The sequence below is a fragment of the Schistocerca americana genome, chromosome 2, assembly GCF_021461395.2.
Source record: "Schistocerca americana isolate TAMUIC-IGC-003095 chromosome 2, iqSchAmer2.1, whole genome shotgun sequence".
In the NCBI taxonomy this organism is placed as follows: domain Eukaryota; kingdom Metazoa; phylum Arthropoda; class Insecta; order Orthoptera; family Acrididae; genus Schistocerca; species Schistocerca americana.
In genome coordinates, this window is record NC_060120.1 from 1097193267 (window position 1) to 1097210889 (window position 17623).

A 17623-nucleotide genomic window follows, 5' to 3' on the forward strand; every position below is an offset into this window, starting at 1 on the left:
GGGGGGGGGGAGGGGGGACGTAGCAGAAAAGGAGAGAAATAAAAAGACTGGGTGTGGTGGTGGAATGACGGCTGTGTAGTGCTCGAATGGGAACAGGGAAGAGGCTGGATGGGTGAGGACAGTGATTAATGAAGGTTGAGGCCAGGAGGATTATGGGAACGTAGGATGTATTGCAGGGAAAGTTCCCACTTACGCAGTTCAGAAAAGCTGTTGTTGGTGGGAAGGATCCATATGGCACAGGCTGTGAAGCAGTCATTGAAATGAAGGATATTATGTTTGGTAGAGTGTTCAGCAACAGGGTAGTCCACTTGTTTCATGGCCAAAGTTTGTACGTGGCCATTCAGGCGGACAGACAGCTTGTTGGTTCTCATGCCTACATAGAATACACCACATTGGTTGCAGTATAGCTTGTAGACCACATGACTGGTTTCACAGATTCCAGAACCTAAACAGACCCACAACACAGTCATGAACCTTTCCTCCAGAAGCCTTAGCCCCACAGAAATATCAGTCTTTTCTGAAGGCCTCACCTTTAGCCCCACTCCAATATTCAGCTCTCCTTCTCCCAGTCCCTACAGTGGAAACACTTTTTTGACACCAACAATCCCAATCAGACTCAACCAGAGACCAATACTGAACCTTACCTACCTCAGTTCACTCGTCCATCCAACTGTGATCCACCCCCACTGCCTGCAAACCATTCCCTGCTAACTTTGCAGAATTTCTTAACTTCAAACCTTGCCTCACCATCATTCCTCAAATCCCTCAACATGCACACTAACCTTACATCTGCAGAAAGAACTACAGTTCACCATCTAAAAACCAATCCCGAGCTTATAATCCTACCTGCAGACAAAGGCTTCACCACTGTTGTTCTGAACTGCAAGGATTACCTGGCAGAAGGACTCCACCAGCTGCCAGATAAATCCACCTACAAACCTTGCCACAGTGACCCTATCCTTGTAATCCAGCAGGATCTCCAGTCACTACTCAAATCCTTAGGCCCATGCCAGAACCTCTCCCCAGAGTCCATCTCTCTACTCACCCCTACCACTCCCCGTACTCCTACCTTCCACATGCTTCTTAAAGTCCATAAAACTAACCACCCAGGATCCTCCATTGAGGCTGGTTACTGTGCCCCCACTAAGAGAACCTCTGCTCTTGTAAACCAGCACCTTCAACTTATTACCCGGAACCTACCCTCCTATATAAAAGGTAGCTACCATTTCCTCCACCAATTTTCCACAGTTCCTGTCCCTTTACCACATGGTGCCCTGCTCACCACCTCTCTGTACACTAACATTCCTATTGCTCATGGCCTTAGCACTAATGAACACTATCTTTGCCAATGCCCAACATATTCCAAATTAACAACCTTTTTCCTAGTTGCTCTGACCAACTATATCCTCACCCACAATTACTTCTCCTTTAAGGGCAAACAAATCCAGGGTACAGCTATGGGCAACCACCATCCAATGCCAACCTATTCATGGGCTATCTAGAGGAATTGTTCCTCAAAACCCGGAATCCTAAACCTTTAAATTGGTTCAGATTAATCGATAACATCTTTCTATCTGGATCGAAGATGAGGACACCCTATCACGTTTCTCCAGAACCTTAACAGCTTCTCCTCCATTTACTTCACCTGGTTCTACTCAGGTTCACTGATGATATTTTCATGATCTGGACTCCAGTCCGAGGAACCCTATCCACATCCTTTCACAAACTCAACAACTTCTCTCCCATCCACTCCGCATGGTCTTCTTCAGACCAGCATGCCACCACCCTAGACATTGACCTCCACCTTTCTGATGGCTTCATATACACCTTTGTTCACATTAAACACACTAACCACCAAGAGTATCTTCATTTTGACAGTTTCCAACACTTACACACCAAAAAACCCTTCCCATACAGTCTAGGCATCCATGAGCAACTTATCTCTTACCTGAATGGATATTTTATAGCATATCTTCCAGTCCTCAAATACATGATGCAGATTATTGAGAATACATGATGCAGATTATTGAGAATTGCCTTCCTTTTCTAGAGCACTGTTTCAGAATTCTCAAACTGAATGCACTGAAGCTTTGCCTTTAGTGATGGGAATGAAATAAAATTACAGGACGCAAGATCAGGGCTTTAATGTGGATGTGGTACATAGGTAATGTTGACGTGAGCTAGAAACTGTGTGACTAAATTTGCAGTGTGAGGCCACAATTCTGGTCATTTCCTTGCAATGTGCTTCCTCAGTTTAGCCAATACTGACATGTAGTATGCTGTTGCAACAGCTGTGGGAGGAGGAACCACATGCTGCTAAATAATTTCATGACAGTAAAAAAAGGTGCTCACCATCATTTTCGATGCAAATGGAACTGCTTTCACCTCTTTTGATGTTGGAGAACCTGGCGATTTCCACACTGTACTAGCTCATTTTCCTTCACTATAGTAATGACGCAGCCACGACTCATTACTGCTGATAATTCCAGAAATGCACCCTCTCTTGTAAACAATGAGACACAGCACCTCACAGCTCATCTCTATTCACACAGCCTTTTGTTTGGGAGTCAACAGCCATGGCATTCAACAGGAACAAACTTAGGTCATATAGAGATGATCGTGCACAATCGTAAAGATGCTGCAATATGAAATTCTCAACACTTCACTGATGTTATTCAAAGTTATCTGCTGGTCCTCACTGATAATTACAGTAACTGTTTTGACATTGACTGCAGCCACAACAAAAGCCAAAAAACACCAGGTTCACCTTGTTTAACATAGACAAGTCAGCCTTCTGTGAAGTCCTTGAACCACTCAAACACTGTTGCACATCATAGTGCATCTTCACCTTATACTTGCTACATCTTTTCATAAGTTTCAGTGGCCACATGGTTTAACCGAACATGGAATTTTATTGCACTACACTGCTCCTCCCACATCACCTCCAATGTTTTGTATGTGAAAAGCAAACAGTGTCTACAGACCAGAGGATTATTACCAACCTACCAATACACGAGTGCTGCCACCTATAGACATTATACACAAAACCCCACATTTTTCAAATATTCATGGTACAGGCAGGAAACTATAATGGAAGCCACAGGAAAAAATCAGTTTCAGTCTGTTGATCAGCCCTTGCAAAATGCCATAAAACACTAATTTTAAGATTTTTTGTGAAGATGCTCTTTAATGGAGTAAGATGTGCCCAACAGGAAGCTCTTTAATTCAGTCTTAATCCACACTACCAGTAAAACTCTCAGTGCAAATGAAATAAACAAGTAAACAAAACTTTTGATATAAAAAAAAGTCCAAAGGGCCAGGGCTGTAGAGTATGGAGGCAAACAAGTGTGTCATTTTTTTGCGATAGTTACACACCAACAGGGATGAGTGTGTGGATGCATTATCATGGTGCAAGAGCCATGAATTGTCTTGCTACATTTCAGGCCGTTTCCTTCTCACATTTCCTTGCAAGTGTCGCAATATGTCCTGATAGGACCATCGATTAACAGTTTGTCTCTGTGGCACAAATTCAAAAAAAACTATCATTATTTAATTGAATGGATGAAAATCTACTTACCAAGTGGCAGAAGAACACACACATAAAAGACTATTGTAATTGGCAAGCTTTTGGAGCTAGTGGCTCCATCTTCAGGCAGAAGGGTTGAAGGGGAAGGAAGAGGGTCGAAGGGAAAGGACTGGAGAGGTCAAGGAAAAGGGGTAGATTTCGGGAAAGCCGCCTAGAACTGCGGGTCAGGGAAGTCCCAAAATCTACCCCTTTTCCTAGACCTATGCAGTCCTTTTCCTTCACCCCTCTCCCTTCCCCTTCAAGCCTTCTGCCTGAAGAAGGAGCCACTGGCTCTGAAAGATTGACAATTACAACCATCATATATGTGTGTGTTCTGCCACTGCTTGGTGATTAGATTTTTTATCCATCCAATTAAATAATTTTGTCAATAATTGACTATTTTCATTCTTACAAAGAAAACTATCAGCATGGCTTTGACATTTGACCTTAAGTGATGAGCTTTCTTTGGTATAGGAGAATCTTCCCCGACCCATTGTGAAGACTGAACCTTGGTCTCAGTATCATAACTGTAGACCAATGTCTCATCACCAGTTATGATTTTCTTATGCAACTTCCTGTTCTCATTTTTGTGATCCAAAAGATCTTCACAGATGGTGTGGCTAAGGTCTTTCTGGTCTTGACTCATGAGCCGTGGGACGAAACTGGCAGCAACATGCATTTCAGGATGCTCTGTCTGGATTTCATGGCATGATCCAACTGAAATGTTACATTCATCTGCAATCTCTCGAACAGTCAGTCTTCGATTGGCATGCACAGTTTCGTTGACACTCCTGACAAGAACGTCATTGGATGACGTCAAAGGGCATCCTAAACTAGACTCATCTGTAACTTCTGTTGGACCATTTTTAAACCATGTGAACCATTCATAATGTCAAGTACGGCTTAAGCACTCATTGCTGTAGGCTTCCCATATCATTCAGTATTTATCTGTAAAGGCTTTATTGAATTTCATATATGATTTAGTGCAGACGCTTTGCTGCCCCTCTATGTCTGCCATCTCGAATTTACAAACTGTGTGACACAATGTTCTACTCAATGCAGCACTGAACAATAACTAGCAGACATACAAAAATTAAACTTACGGCAGTTACACATTATCACAGGCGTGTGCAGGGATGCAACTCACATTTCACTCCAACACACGCTTGGTGCAAAATTAGAAATGTTCTGGACTTTTTTTAAGAGACCTCATACAAATGCACTGTAGACTAAACTCCCATGCATCAGAGATAGAACAACTATCACAAGAGAATCAGTCATAGATAATAATTTATGTGTCTAAGAATAGAACACTGCACATGCCACACTAACAAATTCATAGTGCTTCCAAATTATGTGGTTATTTATTAAAATAGCACATATATGTTGGAATACAAGGCAGCAAACGCTCAGGAAAGTAATTCCTTTGAGAGCGAAGACGGGAAATAAGTATTTTCTATGATTGTCAAGTTGGAAACCTTCTTCTTGATTGAGGAGGTTGACTGCAAATTGCATTCCCACAGCTTCCTTGACCAATGAAACCCAGAGGATGAGGCTTTTGTCAGTACTTTTCTGTACTCCATGAAATGGTCAGCAGTAATACTACATTCAGTCAAAGCAGACTGGTTGTGCTGTAGAAGGCAGGAGTGTTGCTGGTGTTTGATACACCATTTGTGTTTTGTATCTACTGTTTATCCCACATACATTTTGTCACAATGCTCCATCAGGTTTGTGGATCTAATATATGAAACAATAAGCAGAATGAAGATAGAAGATTGAGGAAATCTTAAAAGTTGCAAAATTCTAATCAGAATGGAAAATTTAAGGTTAAATGCATGTGTCATTTAAGCAACAAACAAGGTAAAATAACAAACAGAGGCAGACCACATCTATATCCCTGGACAGATAATAATATATTGCTCAACAGATGACAATCAGTAAATTAGGGAGGCAAACAGATTGAAAACTTTTCAATGAAGAATGAGACAGTTAGACAAATGGAATACGAAACTATAATAACAGAAGGAATACAAAAGGAAAAAAGTAGAGTGAGCAGACAATAAACACCAAGTTAAAGACAAAAGAAATATTCTTCCATTTCATTCTTTATCAAACGGTGGACAAAATAAAAAGTAAACACTGTTAAAAGGGATTAATGAAAGTCCAGGTGCAATGGAAAAATCTGACTTTGGCTGAGTAGTAAATTCCTAACCACAGATATCTAAACTTCAGCTCCCAACAAGGCTAGAATGCTTAAAAAATGTCACAGACACCTATTCACTCTATTGCAAAGCATAATCAATGGCATTATATTTGTTTGGTACATGTGGTCTCCGATCACATGTTACACATCAATGTTATGAAAGTTTAATAATGTATCTCCCATGTATACAAAACATTTCTAGTGGAAAATAAGGCAACTTATAATATGTTTTTGACATACAGACTCGTGATTTACAAATCTATGTTTACACTAACTGAGTTATCAAAATATACATAACAACTATATGAACAGGATGTTTTATAATAATCATGCTGTGCTTCAAGGAATCATGAAATCTACATTCAAAACTAATACACTTAGATACAGATATAAAAAGTTTACTGAGAAACTGAAGAAACTAACCTTTGATCGCAAGATACCTATGCACAGGACTAAGGAAAAAATCAGTTTGTCTTTTTCAAATAGTGAACGGCAAACATTCTTGTAAATGCTGCTTGTGAAGTAACTATTTAGATTTCCTATGCGGATTTCCAAATTATCTGATGGAACACTGTTCACTATTGACTGGAACATAAAGCAGACTTCATTAAATTTTAAGATTATAAATTAATTCTTTGGTTAGTGTTACTTTAAGTTTGATTTTTTAAAAAAAGAACTCCAAATTAACGAAAGAAACTCTTAAGTGCTCAACATTGGGCAGTGACTGACATGTCAAAGAATTAAATCATTTAACAACTACTATTTTTAATAACATTTTGCTGGTATTACTATGCAAGAAAAAAAAATTCACCCATCCTTAAACTAGTGCAACAAATACAGCATGGCTGACTGGAATTTAAAGACAGATTTCAAGATTAGTATTTTAATGAAAAATAATTCAACATTAAAGTTTAGATTTTCATATGTATTGCTTTCAGATACAGGAATAAAGTTAATGTACATCGCTCTAGCTTTGAAAGTATATGACACTGTATTAATTTATGATCGTCTTTCACTTGTAATCATGTGATGTATTAGAAAACATGTAATTCTACTGCAGGAAATGCGCTTCGACAAAACAATGCTGTTAGACATTTCATGTCTCACTAAATAATGTTGCCTTGTCAATCTGTTTTTGTTTATGTTTTCTTCTCTGCACTAAACAGGAAGCTACAACAATATGAATTAGGATAGAATGGTTCATATCACATCAAGGAGATGATGAGCAGTAAACAAGTACATTTAAAAGTAGACTAAGCTAAAGGACAAAGGCCTTCTCATTTAGAAACACACAAAAAACATACACACACACATATAGACACTGCCATTTACAAGTGCTGAGACCTGACTGAGATAGTGAGTTAGTGGAGGATGAAGGGGCAGGATCAGCAGGGAGCGAGGGGGGGGGGGGGGGGGGGATGCTGTAGTGAGCAGAGGCATGGTTGGGATGAGGTGTTGGGCTGTTAAGTGCAGCAAAGAGAAGCTGTGTTGGGTACAGAATGTGTGCATGAGGCTTGAATTGGAGGTAGGAAGGAGATAGATACAGGTGGGGGACAATGACTATTGGAGGTTGGGATCAGGAGGGTAAATTGGGAGCTCCAACATTAGGCACGTTATGGGAAGCCTTAGGGACTTGGCTGACAAGAATGGTAAGAAAACCAATGTGTACTCCATGTGCATGCCAGATGGAGTCATTCCAGATGTGGAAAAGGTCCTCCCGAATGCCATGAGGAGCACAGGGTGCAGCCAAATGCAGGTGGTTGCTCACATCGGTACCAATGATATGTGTCACTTTGGATCAGATGAGATTCTCTCTGGCTTTGAGCGGCTAACAGAAGTGGTAAAGGCTGCCAGTCTTGCTTGCAAGAGGAAAGCAGAGCTGAGAATTTGCAGCCTAGTCGCCAGGACTGATTGCAGACCTCTGGTATAGAGCCGAGTGGAGGGTCTGAATCTGAGGCTCAGACAATTCTGCGACCGTGTAGGCTGCAGATTCCTCGACTTGCGCCAAAGGGTGGTTGTGTTTCGGGTTCCACTGAATAGGTCAGGTGTCCACTATATGCATGAGGCAGCTACATGGGTAGCATGGGCTGTGTGGCGTGACTGGGAAGTTTTTAAGGTTAGAGGGTCTTAGGAAAACACAAGAAGGGCTTCAGTCACAAAGGGTGCAGGCTGAACACAGGAAGAACGTAGATACAGGAACCTTTGGTATAACAGTTGTAAATTGTTGAGCTGTGTTGGGAAAGTATCAGAGTTCCAAGTGCTAATAGAAAGCACTGATTCTCAAATCGTTATAGGCACTGAAAGCTGGCTAAAGCCGGATATAAGCTCAGCCAAAAGTTTTGCGAAGAACCTAACGGTGTTCCGAAAGGATAGGCTATACATGATTGGTGGTGGCGTGTTTGTTGCTGTCAGAAGTAGTTTAACTTGTCGTGAAACTGAAGTAGGTATTTCCTGTGAGTTAGTATGGGCAGAGGTCATTGTTGGCAACCAGAATAAAATAATAATTGCATCCTTTTACCAAGCTCCCAATTCAGATGATACAGTTGCTGAAAGGTTCAAATAAAACTTGAGTTTGATTTCAAACATGTATCTGATTCATACAATAATAGTTGGTGGTGACTTTAATTTACAATCGATATGTTGGTGAAAATACATGATCAATTCCGGAGGTATGCATAAAATATCCGAAATTGTGCTAAACGCATTCTCTGAAAATTATTTTGAACAGTTAGTTCATGAGCCCACACAAATAGTAAACAGTAGTGAAAACACACTTGACCTCTTAGCAACAAATAAACCTGAGTTAATCAACAAATAATCCTGAGTTAATAAAAAGCATCAAAACTGATTCAGGGATTAGTGAACACAGGTTTGTCGTAGCGAGATTGAATACTGTAATCCCCAAATCCTCCAAAAATAACTGAAAATATACCTATTCAAAAAAGCGGATAAAATTCACTTCACACCTTCCTGAGACACAATCTCCACTCATTCCAAATTAATAATATAAGTGTAGACCAGATGTGGCTTAAATTCAAAGGAATAGTATCAGCAGCAATTGAGAGATTTATACCAAATAAATTAACAAATGCTGGAGCTGATCCTCCCTGGTACACAAAATGGGTTAGAACACTGTTGCAGAAACAATGAAACAAACATGCCAAATTCAAACAGACGCAAAATCACCAAGATTGGTGGTCTTTTACAGAAGCTCAAAATTTAGTGTGGACTTCAATGCGAGATGCTTATAACAGTTTCCACAACGAAACTTTATCTCAAAACCTGGCAGAAAATCCAAAGAGATTCTGGTCTTATGTGAAGTATCTTAGTGGCAAAAACAATGAATGCCTTCTCTGCACGACAACAATGGAGATACTATCAAAGACAGTGCTGCCAAAGTGGAGTTACTAAACACAGCCTTCCGAAATGCCTTCACAAAATAAGACAAAGTAAATATTCCAGAATTCTAATTGAGAACAGCTGCCAAGACGAGTAATGTAGAAGTAAATATCCTTGGAGTAGTGAAGCAACTTAAATCACTTAATAGAAGCAAGTCTTCTGGTCCAGACTGTATACCAATTAGGTTCCTTTCAGAATATGCATTAGTTCCATACCTAACAATCATATACAACCGTTCACTCGATGAAAGATGCGTACCCAAAGACTGGAAAGTTGCACAGATCACACCAATAATCAAGAAAGGTAGTAGGAGTAATCCACTAAATCACAAGCCCATATCGTTGACATCAATATGCAGCAGGATTTTGGAACATATATTGTGTTCAAACATTACCTCGAAGAAAACCATCTATTGACACACAGTCAACATGGGTTTAGGAAACATCGTTCCTTTGAAACACAACTAGCTCTTTATTCACATGAAGTGCTGAGTGCTATTTACAAGGGATTTCAGATTGATTCCATATTTCTGGATTTCTGGAAGGCTTTTGACATTGTACCACACAAGTGGCTTTTAGTGAAATTGCTTGCATAGGGAATATCGTCCCAGTTATGTGACTGGATTTGTGATTTACTGTCAGAGCGGTCACAGTTCGTAGTTATTGACAGAAAGTCATCGAGTAAAACAGAAGTGATTTCTGGCATTCCCCAAGGTAGTGTTATAGGCCCTTCGCTGTTCCTTATCTATATAAATGATTTGGGAGACAATCTGAGCAGCTGTCTTTGGTTGTTTGCAGATGACACTGTCGTTTATCGACTAATAAAGACATCAGAAGATCAAAACAAACTGCGAAACGATTTAGAAAAAATACACTCCTGGAAATTGAAATAAGAACACCGTGAATTCATTGTCCCAGGAAGGGGAAACTTTATTGGCACATTCCTGGTGTCAGATACATCACATGATCACACTGACAGAACCACAGGCACATAGACACAGGCAACAGAGCATGCACAATGTCGGCACTAGTACAGTGTATATCCACCTTTCGCAGCAATGCAGGCTGCTATTCTCCCATGGAGACGATCGTAGAGATGCTGGATGTAGTCCTGTGGAACGGCTTGCCATGCCATTTCCACCTGGCGCCTCAGTTGGACCAGCGTTCGTGCTGGACGTGCAGACTGCGTGAGACGACGCTTCATCCAGTCCCAAACATGCTCAATGGGGGACAGATCCAGAGATCTTGCTGGCCAGGGTAGTTGACTTACACCTTCTAGAGCACGTTGGGTGGCACGGGATACATGCGGATGTGCATTGTCCTGTTGGAACAGCAAGTTCCCTTGCCGGTCTAGGAATGGTAGAACGATGGGTTCGATGACGGTTTGGATGTACCGTGCACTATTCAGTGTCCCCTCGACGATCACCAGTGGTGTACGGCCAGTGTAGGAGATCGCTCCCCACACCATGATGCCGGGTGTTGGCCCTGTGTGCCTCGGTCGTATGCAGTCCTGATTGTGGCGCTCACCTGCACGGCGCCAAACACGCATATGACCATCATTGGCACCAAGGCAGAAGCGACTCTCATCGCTGAAGACGACACGCCTCCATTCGTCCCTCCATTCACGCCTGTCGCGACACCACTGGAGGCGGGCTGCACGATGTTGGGGCGTGAGCGGAAGACGGCCTAACGGTGTGCGGGACCGTAGCCCAGCTTCATGGCGACGGTTGCGAATGGTCCTCGCCGATACCCCAGGAGCAACAGTGTCCCTAATTTGCTGGGAAGTGGCGGTGCGGTCCCCTACGGCACTGCGTAGGATCCTACGGTCTTGGCGTACATCCGTGCGTCGCTGCGGTCCGGTCCCAGGTCGACGGGCACGTGCACCTTCCGCCGACCACTGGCGACAACATCGATGTACTGTGGAGACCTCACGCCCCACGTGTTGAGCAATTCGGCAGTACGTCCACCCGGCCTCCCGCATGCCCACTATACGCCCTCGCTCAATGTCCGTCAACTGCACATACGGTTCACGTCCACGCTGTCGCGGCATGCTACCAGTGTTAAAGACTGCGATGGAGCTCCGTATGCCACGGCAAACTGGCTGACACTGACGGCGGCGGTGCACAAATGCTGCGCAGCTAGCACCATTCGACGGCCAACACCGCGGTTCCTGGTGTGTCCGCTGTGCCGTGCGTGTGATCATTGCTTGTACAGCCCTCTCGCAGTGTCCGAAGCAAGTATGGTGGGTCTGACACACCGGTGTCAATGTGTTCTTTTTTCCATTTCCAGGAGTGTATCTGAATGGCGCAAAAAGTTGCAGTTGACCCTAAATATCGAAAAGTGTGAGCTCATCCACATGAGTGCTAAATGGAACTCGTTAATCTTTGGTTACACGATAAATCAGTCTAATCTAAAAGCGATAAATTCAACTAAATACCTAAGTATTACAATTACGAACAAATTAAATTGGAAGGAACACATACAAAATGTTGTGGGGAAGTTTAACCAAAGACTGCATTTTATTGGCAGGACACTTGGAAAATTAACAGACGTACTAAGGAAACTGCCTACACTATACTTGTCTGTCCTCTTTTAGAATACTGCTGCACGGTGTGGGATCCTTACCAGATAGGACTGACAGAGTACATTGAAAAAGTTCAAAGAAAAGCAGCATGTTTTGTATTATCACGAAATATGGGAGAGAGTGTCACAGAAATGATACAGGATTTGGGCTGGACATCATTAAAAGAAAGATATTTTTCATTGTGACGGAATCTTCTCACAAAATTCCAATCATCAACTTTCTCCTCCAAATGCGAAAATATTTTGTTGACACTGACCTACATAGGGAGGAACGATGACCACAATAAAATAAGGGAAATCAGAGCGCGTATGGAAAGATATAGGTGTTCATTCTTTCCGTGCGCTATACGACATTGGAATAATAGAGAATTGTGAAGGTGGTTCGATGAACCCTTTGCCAGGCACTTAAATGTGATTTGCAGAGTATCCATGTAGATGTAGATGTAGAAGAGAAATGAAGGACATGCTGCAGGGAGAGTTCCCACTTGCACAGTTCAGAGAACCTGGTGTTGGATAGTACAGGCTGTGAAACAGTCAATTACAGGGAAGAATATACTCTTGAGCAGCATGTTAGCTGTCATCCACATGTAGAAAGTGGCACAGTGGTTGCAAATTAGTTGGTAGATCACAGGTGGCTATACCTTTGATTGGGTAGATAATGCCTGAGCTAGGAATGGAGTAGATGGAAGTGGGAGGATGTATGGGACAGTTGTTGTATCTGGGCCTGTCACAGGTATATGTGCCATGGGGCAATGGTTGAGAGACAGGTGGAATAGGCATGGACAAGGGTATTGTGGAGGTTAGTTGGGCAGTGTAATACCGCTGTGGGAGTGATGGGGAGAATAGTGGAAAGGGTATTTCTCATTTCAAGGCATGATGGGAGGAAAAGGATTTGGTCCATTTGCTCCAGTTCTGGATGGTGCTGAGTCACATGACAGGCCTCTTCTGTGGCTAGACAGCGGCTATGTGGGGGATGGCATGTGACTGCAGAGAACAGTTATTGTTTCTCAACAAGTTTGAGATGGTAGTTATGACCTGTGAAGGCCTAAGGCAGACCCACGGCATATTTGAAGTGAGACAGCTCATCACTGTAGCTTTTACAACCGTGGGTGGCTAGGCTGTATCCCACCACAGGAACCCCATGATGGCACAGCACTTACTGATCTTGAGCATCAACTCCCCCACCAATTCTTGTTATGTGGTGATATCATTGCACACCATGTGCTCTGGGGCTCTTCTACTGTCTACCCCATGGGTCGGGCAGTTGAGAGACTGCTACTATCAGAGGACATCTGTTTACTTTGTACAGGGAATATGATGTGCTTTTGCATGGCTGTTGCGTCACTGTCTGATACAGATCTCATCCTATGATATCCTGCCCTCACAGGTACTGTTATGTGGGAAGTGGTTACGAGTTTACACTCCAGTGACCACTTTCGCATCTGGCTTCATCTAGCAGCGACTAAAGTGCAGAGAATGGGGGCCACCTAACTGGATGTTCAGTTGGCCGAACTGGCCACTATAGAGCTGAGTGGCCATATTCCCACACTGTGATAGCAACCAGGTGTGGGTGTACCAGAACACAAGTATTATGTCCCTTGCTGCTGATTCCCCCATTCTTACAACTTATGGCCAACCTAGAAGAAAAGACATCCCACGGTGGAATGAGGAATGTCATTTAGCAATTAGGCACTGGCATGCTGCATTAAGTAGGTTCAGGAACAGACTAAGTGGAGACAACCTCACAGTGTTTCAGCCGCTGAGGCTAAAGATACTTGTAGGTGACTCATTTAGGAGAGCAGACACAAGGCATGGAGAGAAATTTTAATGTCCATTAGCAATTTCACACAAGCAGCGAGGGTGTGGGAGTTAGTTAAGAAGATATCAGGGACCGAACGTCCAGGCCCAATAATTGCCATACTAAACAGTGGTTGGTGTTCAAACAGCAGCTACAGAAGTAGCACAGGCATTGGCAAAACACTTTTGTGATTTCACTTCCACTTATTTCATCAGTCCTTGATTCCACCAACAGAGGGAACAAATGGAGCAAAATGGACAAGACAACTGCCAGAGCCATAAAATTGCCCTTTCTTTATGTGAGAACTACAGTCAGCACTAACTGCTACACATGATATTTCTCCACGTCCTGATAGGATTTAATATGGCATGTTAACGACACCTACCAATGGAGGCAAAAGAGTTCCTCCTATGCTCTTCAGTCAAATATAGGCTGAGAGCTATTATGTGGATCTGAGCCGGGAGGACACTCTGATCCCATTTCTAAGGCCAGGGAAGAACAGGTTATCTCCAGATAGTAAAGGGAAAGTTGTGCTCACTAGCTGTGTAGGAAAGACCCTCAAATGGATGACAAACCAATGCCTAGTGTGGGTTCTCAAAACCAGGGGATTGTTCTGACTTTTCCAATTTGGGAATTACTGGTCTACTCTTGACAATCTTCTCCAATTTGAGGGTGCAATATAAGAATCATTCCTAGACAAACGGCAGTTTATTAGTATATTTCTCGACCTGGAGAAAGCCAGTGATACCATTTGTAGGCTCAACATCTACTGTCAGCTGCATGAATGGGGTTTTCCTGGAATCAGCCCATGTTGTCACAGTCTTTCCCCACTGGAGGATATTTCCAGTATCAGTGCTAACTCAAGGGAATGGTGTTCCTAAGGGTAGAATTCTGATCATTATCCTTTTTGCTATAGTGATTAATAGTATCTCTTCCATAAAGAGGAATCTAGTCAGTTATTCCTTAATTGTGGATAACTTTATGATATTGTGCCCTTTTTCCAGTCTCATGACTATTACATGCCAACTACTGCTGACACTTAATGGGGTGGGCAAATGGGTTGATACCACTAGTTCTAAGTTCTCCACAGAAAAAACAGTGTGTATTTGTTTCAATTGTTCACATAAATGCTTTCCCTATCCAAAACTCCAGCCGAGGAGAAGCACCTTATAATTTAAAAGTCCAATAAATTTCTCAGATCTCGTCTTTCATCAGAGGATAACACAGTTGCCACACCTCTGTGACTTGGAATGTAGATGCCTAAAGACCCTAAACATTTTAAAACAACTTAGTGATAAGAACTGGGGAGGAGATCAGTCTAGCTCGGTCACATTCTACAGAACCCATCTTGTGAGAACTACTTGTGGTGTGACATGTAAATAAAGTGCAGTGCATCTCTTACAATACTTCTGTCAATGTCAGAGCTGCACCTCTCATAGCATGGAGGTTTAACAGTCACAAGGCTACTGAGCCTTATTTTGTATGTGAGAAGGAATATCTTGGACAACTAGGTGTATCAGACATACCAATTCTTAAGCTGGGATGGAGTAAATCTGCTCCCTGGATGACTGACAGCCCCATTCTTAACTTGGGCATGATGTAGTACAACAAGCTCACCACTCCACCTTTAGTTTTAAAACTGTTTTTTTAGCAGCATTTACCAAAGTATCCACACCACATGCTAGTTTTTATCAGTGGATAGAAGCAGGGGGGATCTTCTCACATTTTGTCACTAAACTCTGCCTACTGAACCGCGTCTCAGCATACTATGCAGAGCTGTGAGTGGCTAAGGAGGCACTGGAGCACCTGGCATTTCTTGGTGGAGATAGGTATCTTGTCTGGACTGATACCCTATTGCTCTGCAGGCTATTCAGCAAATTTTTCCAGCTCATCTCCAATACACTGTCCATCTCCTGCATAAGCAGAAGAAAGAGATGGCCTTCTGCTACCTCCATGGATTCATAGGAATCAAGGATTATGATGAAGATGACAGAGTAGTGAAAGCAGCCTATCAGAAAACTACCACACCTCAAGTTTACATCCGTCTGTAGCCTGTAGAGTCACTGGTGACAAAGCAAGTGTTGGCTGAGTGGGAACGGCAGTGGCTGGAAGTGGGTAACAACAAACTGTGTTCAGTCAAACTGACTATTTGTCCATGGTACACATCCATTCAAACTCCACAAATGGACAAAGTGATCCTCACTTACATTTATATCAGTCACTGTCCAATGACACACACACATCTTTTGTGCCAAGACTCACTGGAATGGAGTGTTTGTGGAGTCACATTCACGCTGCATCATATTATGATGTCCTGTGTTTTATATGCTTGTTAGAAGGGAAGCCTTTGGTCTGCTAAGGGACTTACCCCCACATTTTAGGTGATGATGAACCAACGGCAGATAATTGTTGACATTTCATTTGGCATCAGGACTCCTGCCCAATTTAATTGGATGGAGATTTTAATATGTTTCTTAGTGGCTGGCTGATCTTTTCAGTTCCGTGATCAACCAGCCTTCTTACAAAGAGTTCCTCTGTTTGATTAATTCTTTTACCATGTGACAATGGTATGACTAAATCTACTGACATTTGTATGTCACATTTTGTATTGCTGTTGCTATTAATATATGACCTTAGATCTCCATTTTAACACGGGTACTACTCATTCATCAACAACTTGAACCTTTGAAAGGATGCTAATGACCAAGTTGTTTGAGGCCCAATGATTTTGAATCCATCCATCCATCCATTTATCCATCAAAGGGCTTCTTGATATGGAATTGCTGGCAGCTGGTAAAATGGTGATTTTGTTGGTGGCTGGTAGTCTAGAAGTAGATGAGGGTACTGACAGAATCATGTGTGAAGTGGAAGTCAACAGCGGGCAAGATATCTTGTCGGGTGGCAATGGGCAAGCTCAAGTGAATGAGGGAGAAGGTGTCAAGATTTTGTAGGAATGTGGATAGGCTATCCACAGCCTTGGTCCCTATTGTGAAGATGTCCACAATGAATCTGAAAAAGGTTTCTGATACGGGATTGTGGGTGGCTAGGAAGTATTCCTCTAAATTGCCCACGAATAGGTTGCATATGATGGTGCCATACATGTGACCAATGCTGTTCTGCAGACTCGTAGATGATGCCTTCAAAGGAAAATAAACTGTGGGTGAGAATCCACTTGGCTGTGGCGTCCAGGAATGGATTGTAGGTTTTGTGACAGTAAGCTGTTGCGAAATGTTGTTTTCAGTCAAAGTGAAAACATGCGCATTGGGGATGTAAGTGTACAGGGAGGTGCCATCGACAGTGATGTGCAGGGCACCAGGTGGTAAGGGAACAGGAACTGCGGCGAGTCAGTGGAGGAAACAGTTAGTGCCTTTTGTATAGGAGGATAAGTTAGAAGTAATAGGCTGCAGGCATTGGTGCATAACGGCGGACATTCTGCCCATGTATGCAGTATCAAACAATAATGGGTGATTGTATTTATGCGTTATAGCAAGCATATAGAAAGTAGGAGTGTGGGGTGTAGTGACTCAGGTGAAAGGTTCTGGGACAGAACAAGGATTTTTGGTTGCAGCAGGGTTTGTAGTTGGATGTGTCTGACAGCTATACTTTGTAGGCCTACTACATCTGTCACATCATCAGAATTTCCTTCCACTACCCTACACAAGCCAGAGCATAAAAAGACCTGAAAAACAGTTATGAAACTGTGCTCCAATACCCTCAGTGTTGCAAAAGAATAAGTTCTCCCCAAAGGCCTCAGCTTTTGCCCCACTCCCACGTTCAATCACGCTGGATTTGCTAACCACATTTTTGCCACCAACCTTACCAACTGGACTAGACCTAAACCCATGATACAACCCTGTCTTACCAAATCTACTCCTCCAGCTGTCTACAATCCAATCACAGTTGCCACAAATCATCCCATGATAACTTTCCAGAACTTCCAACCTCTAACTTGCATCGCTATCATTCCCCAAATCTTCAGCAGGGACACTGACCTCACATCCACAGAAAGAAATGCAATACATCACTTAAAAAGTGATCTCAAACTTCAAATCCAGCTTATGACAACAGAATTAACT

The 17623-nt window shown here is 42.5% G+C and overlaps 1 protein-coding gene across 1 annotated transcript in view; it reads right to left on the reverse strand.

The window, feature by feature from the left end:
• The window catches only part of LOC124594696 (dynein axonemal heavy chain 3), a 1186267-nt gene that overhangs the window by 215182 nt on the left and 953462 nt on the right, over positions 1–17623 (reverse strand). The window contains exon 54 of the mRNA XM_047133063.1: positions 6192–6353. Within this exon, the coding sequence (XP_046989019.1) occupies positions 6192–6353 (162 nt within the window). The remainder of the gene's footprint in view (positions 1–6191; positions 6354–17623) is intronic.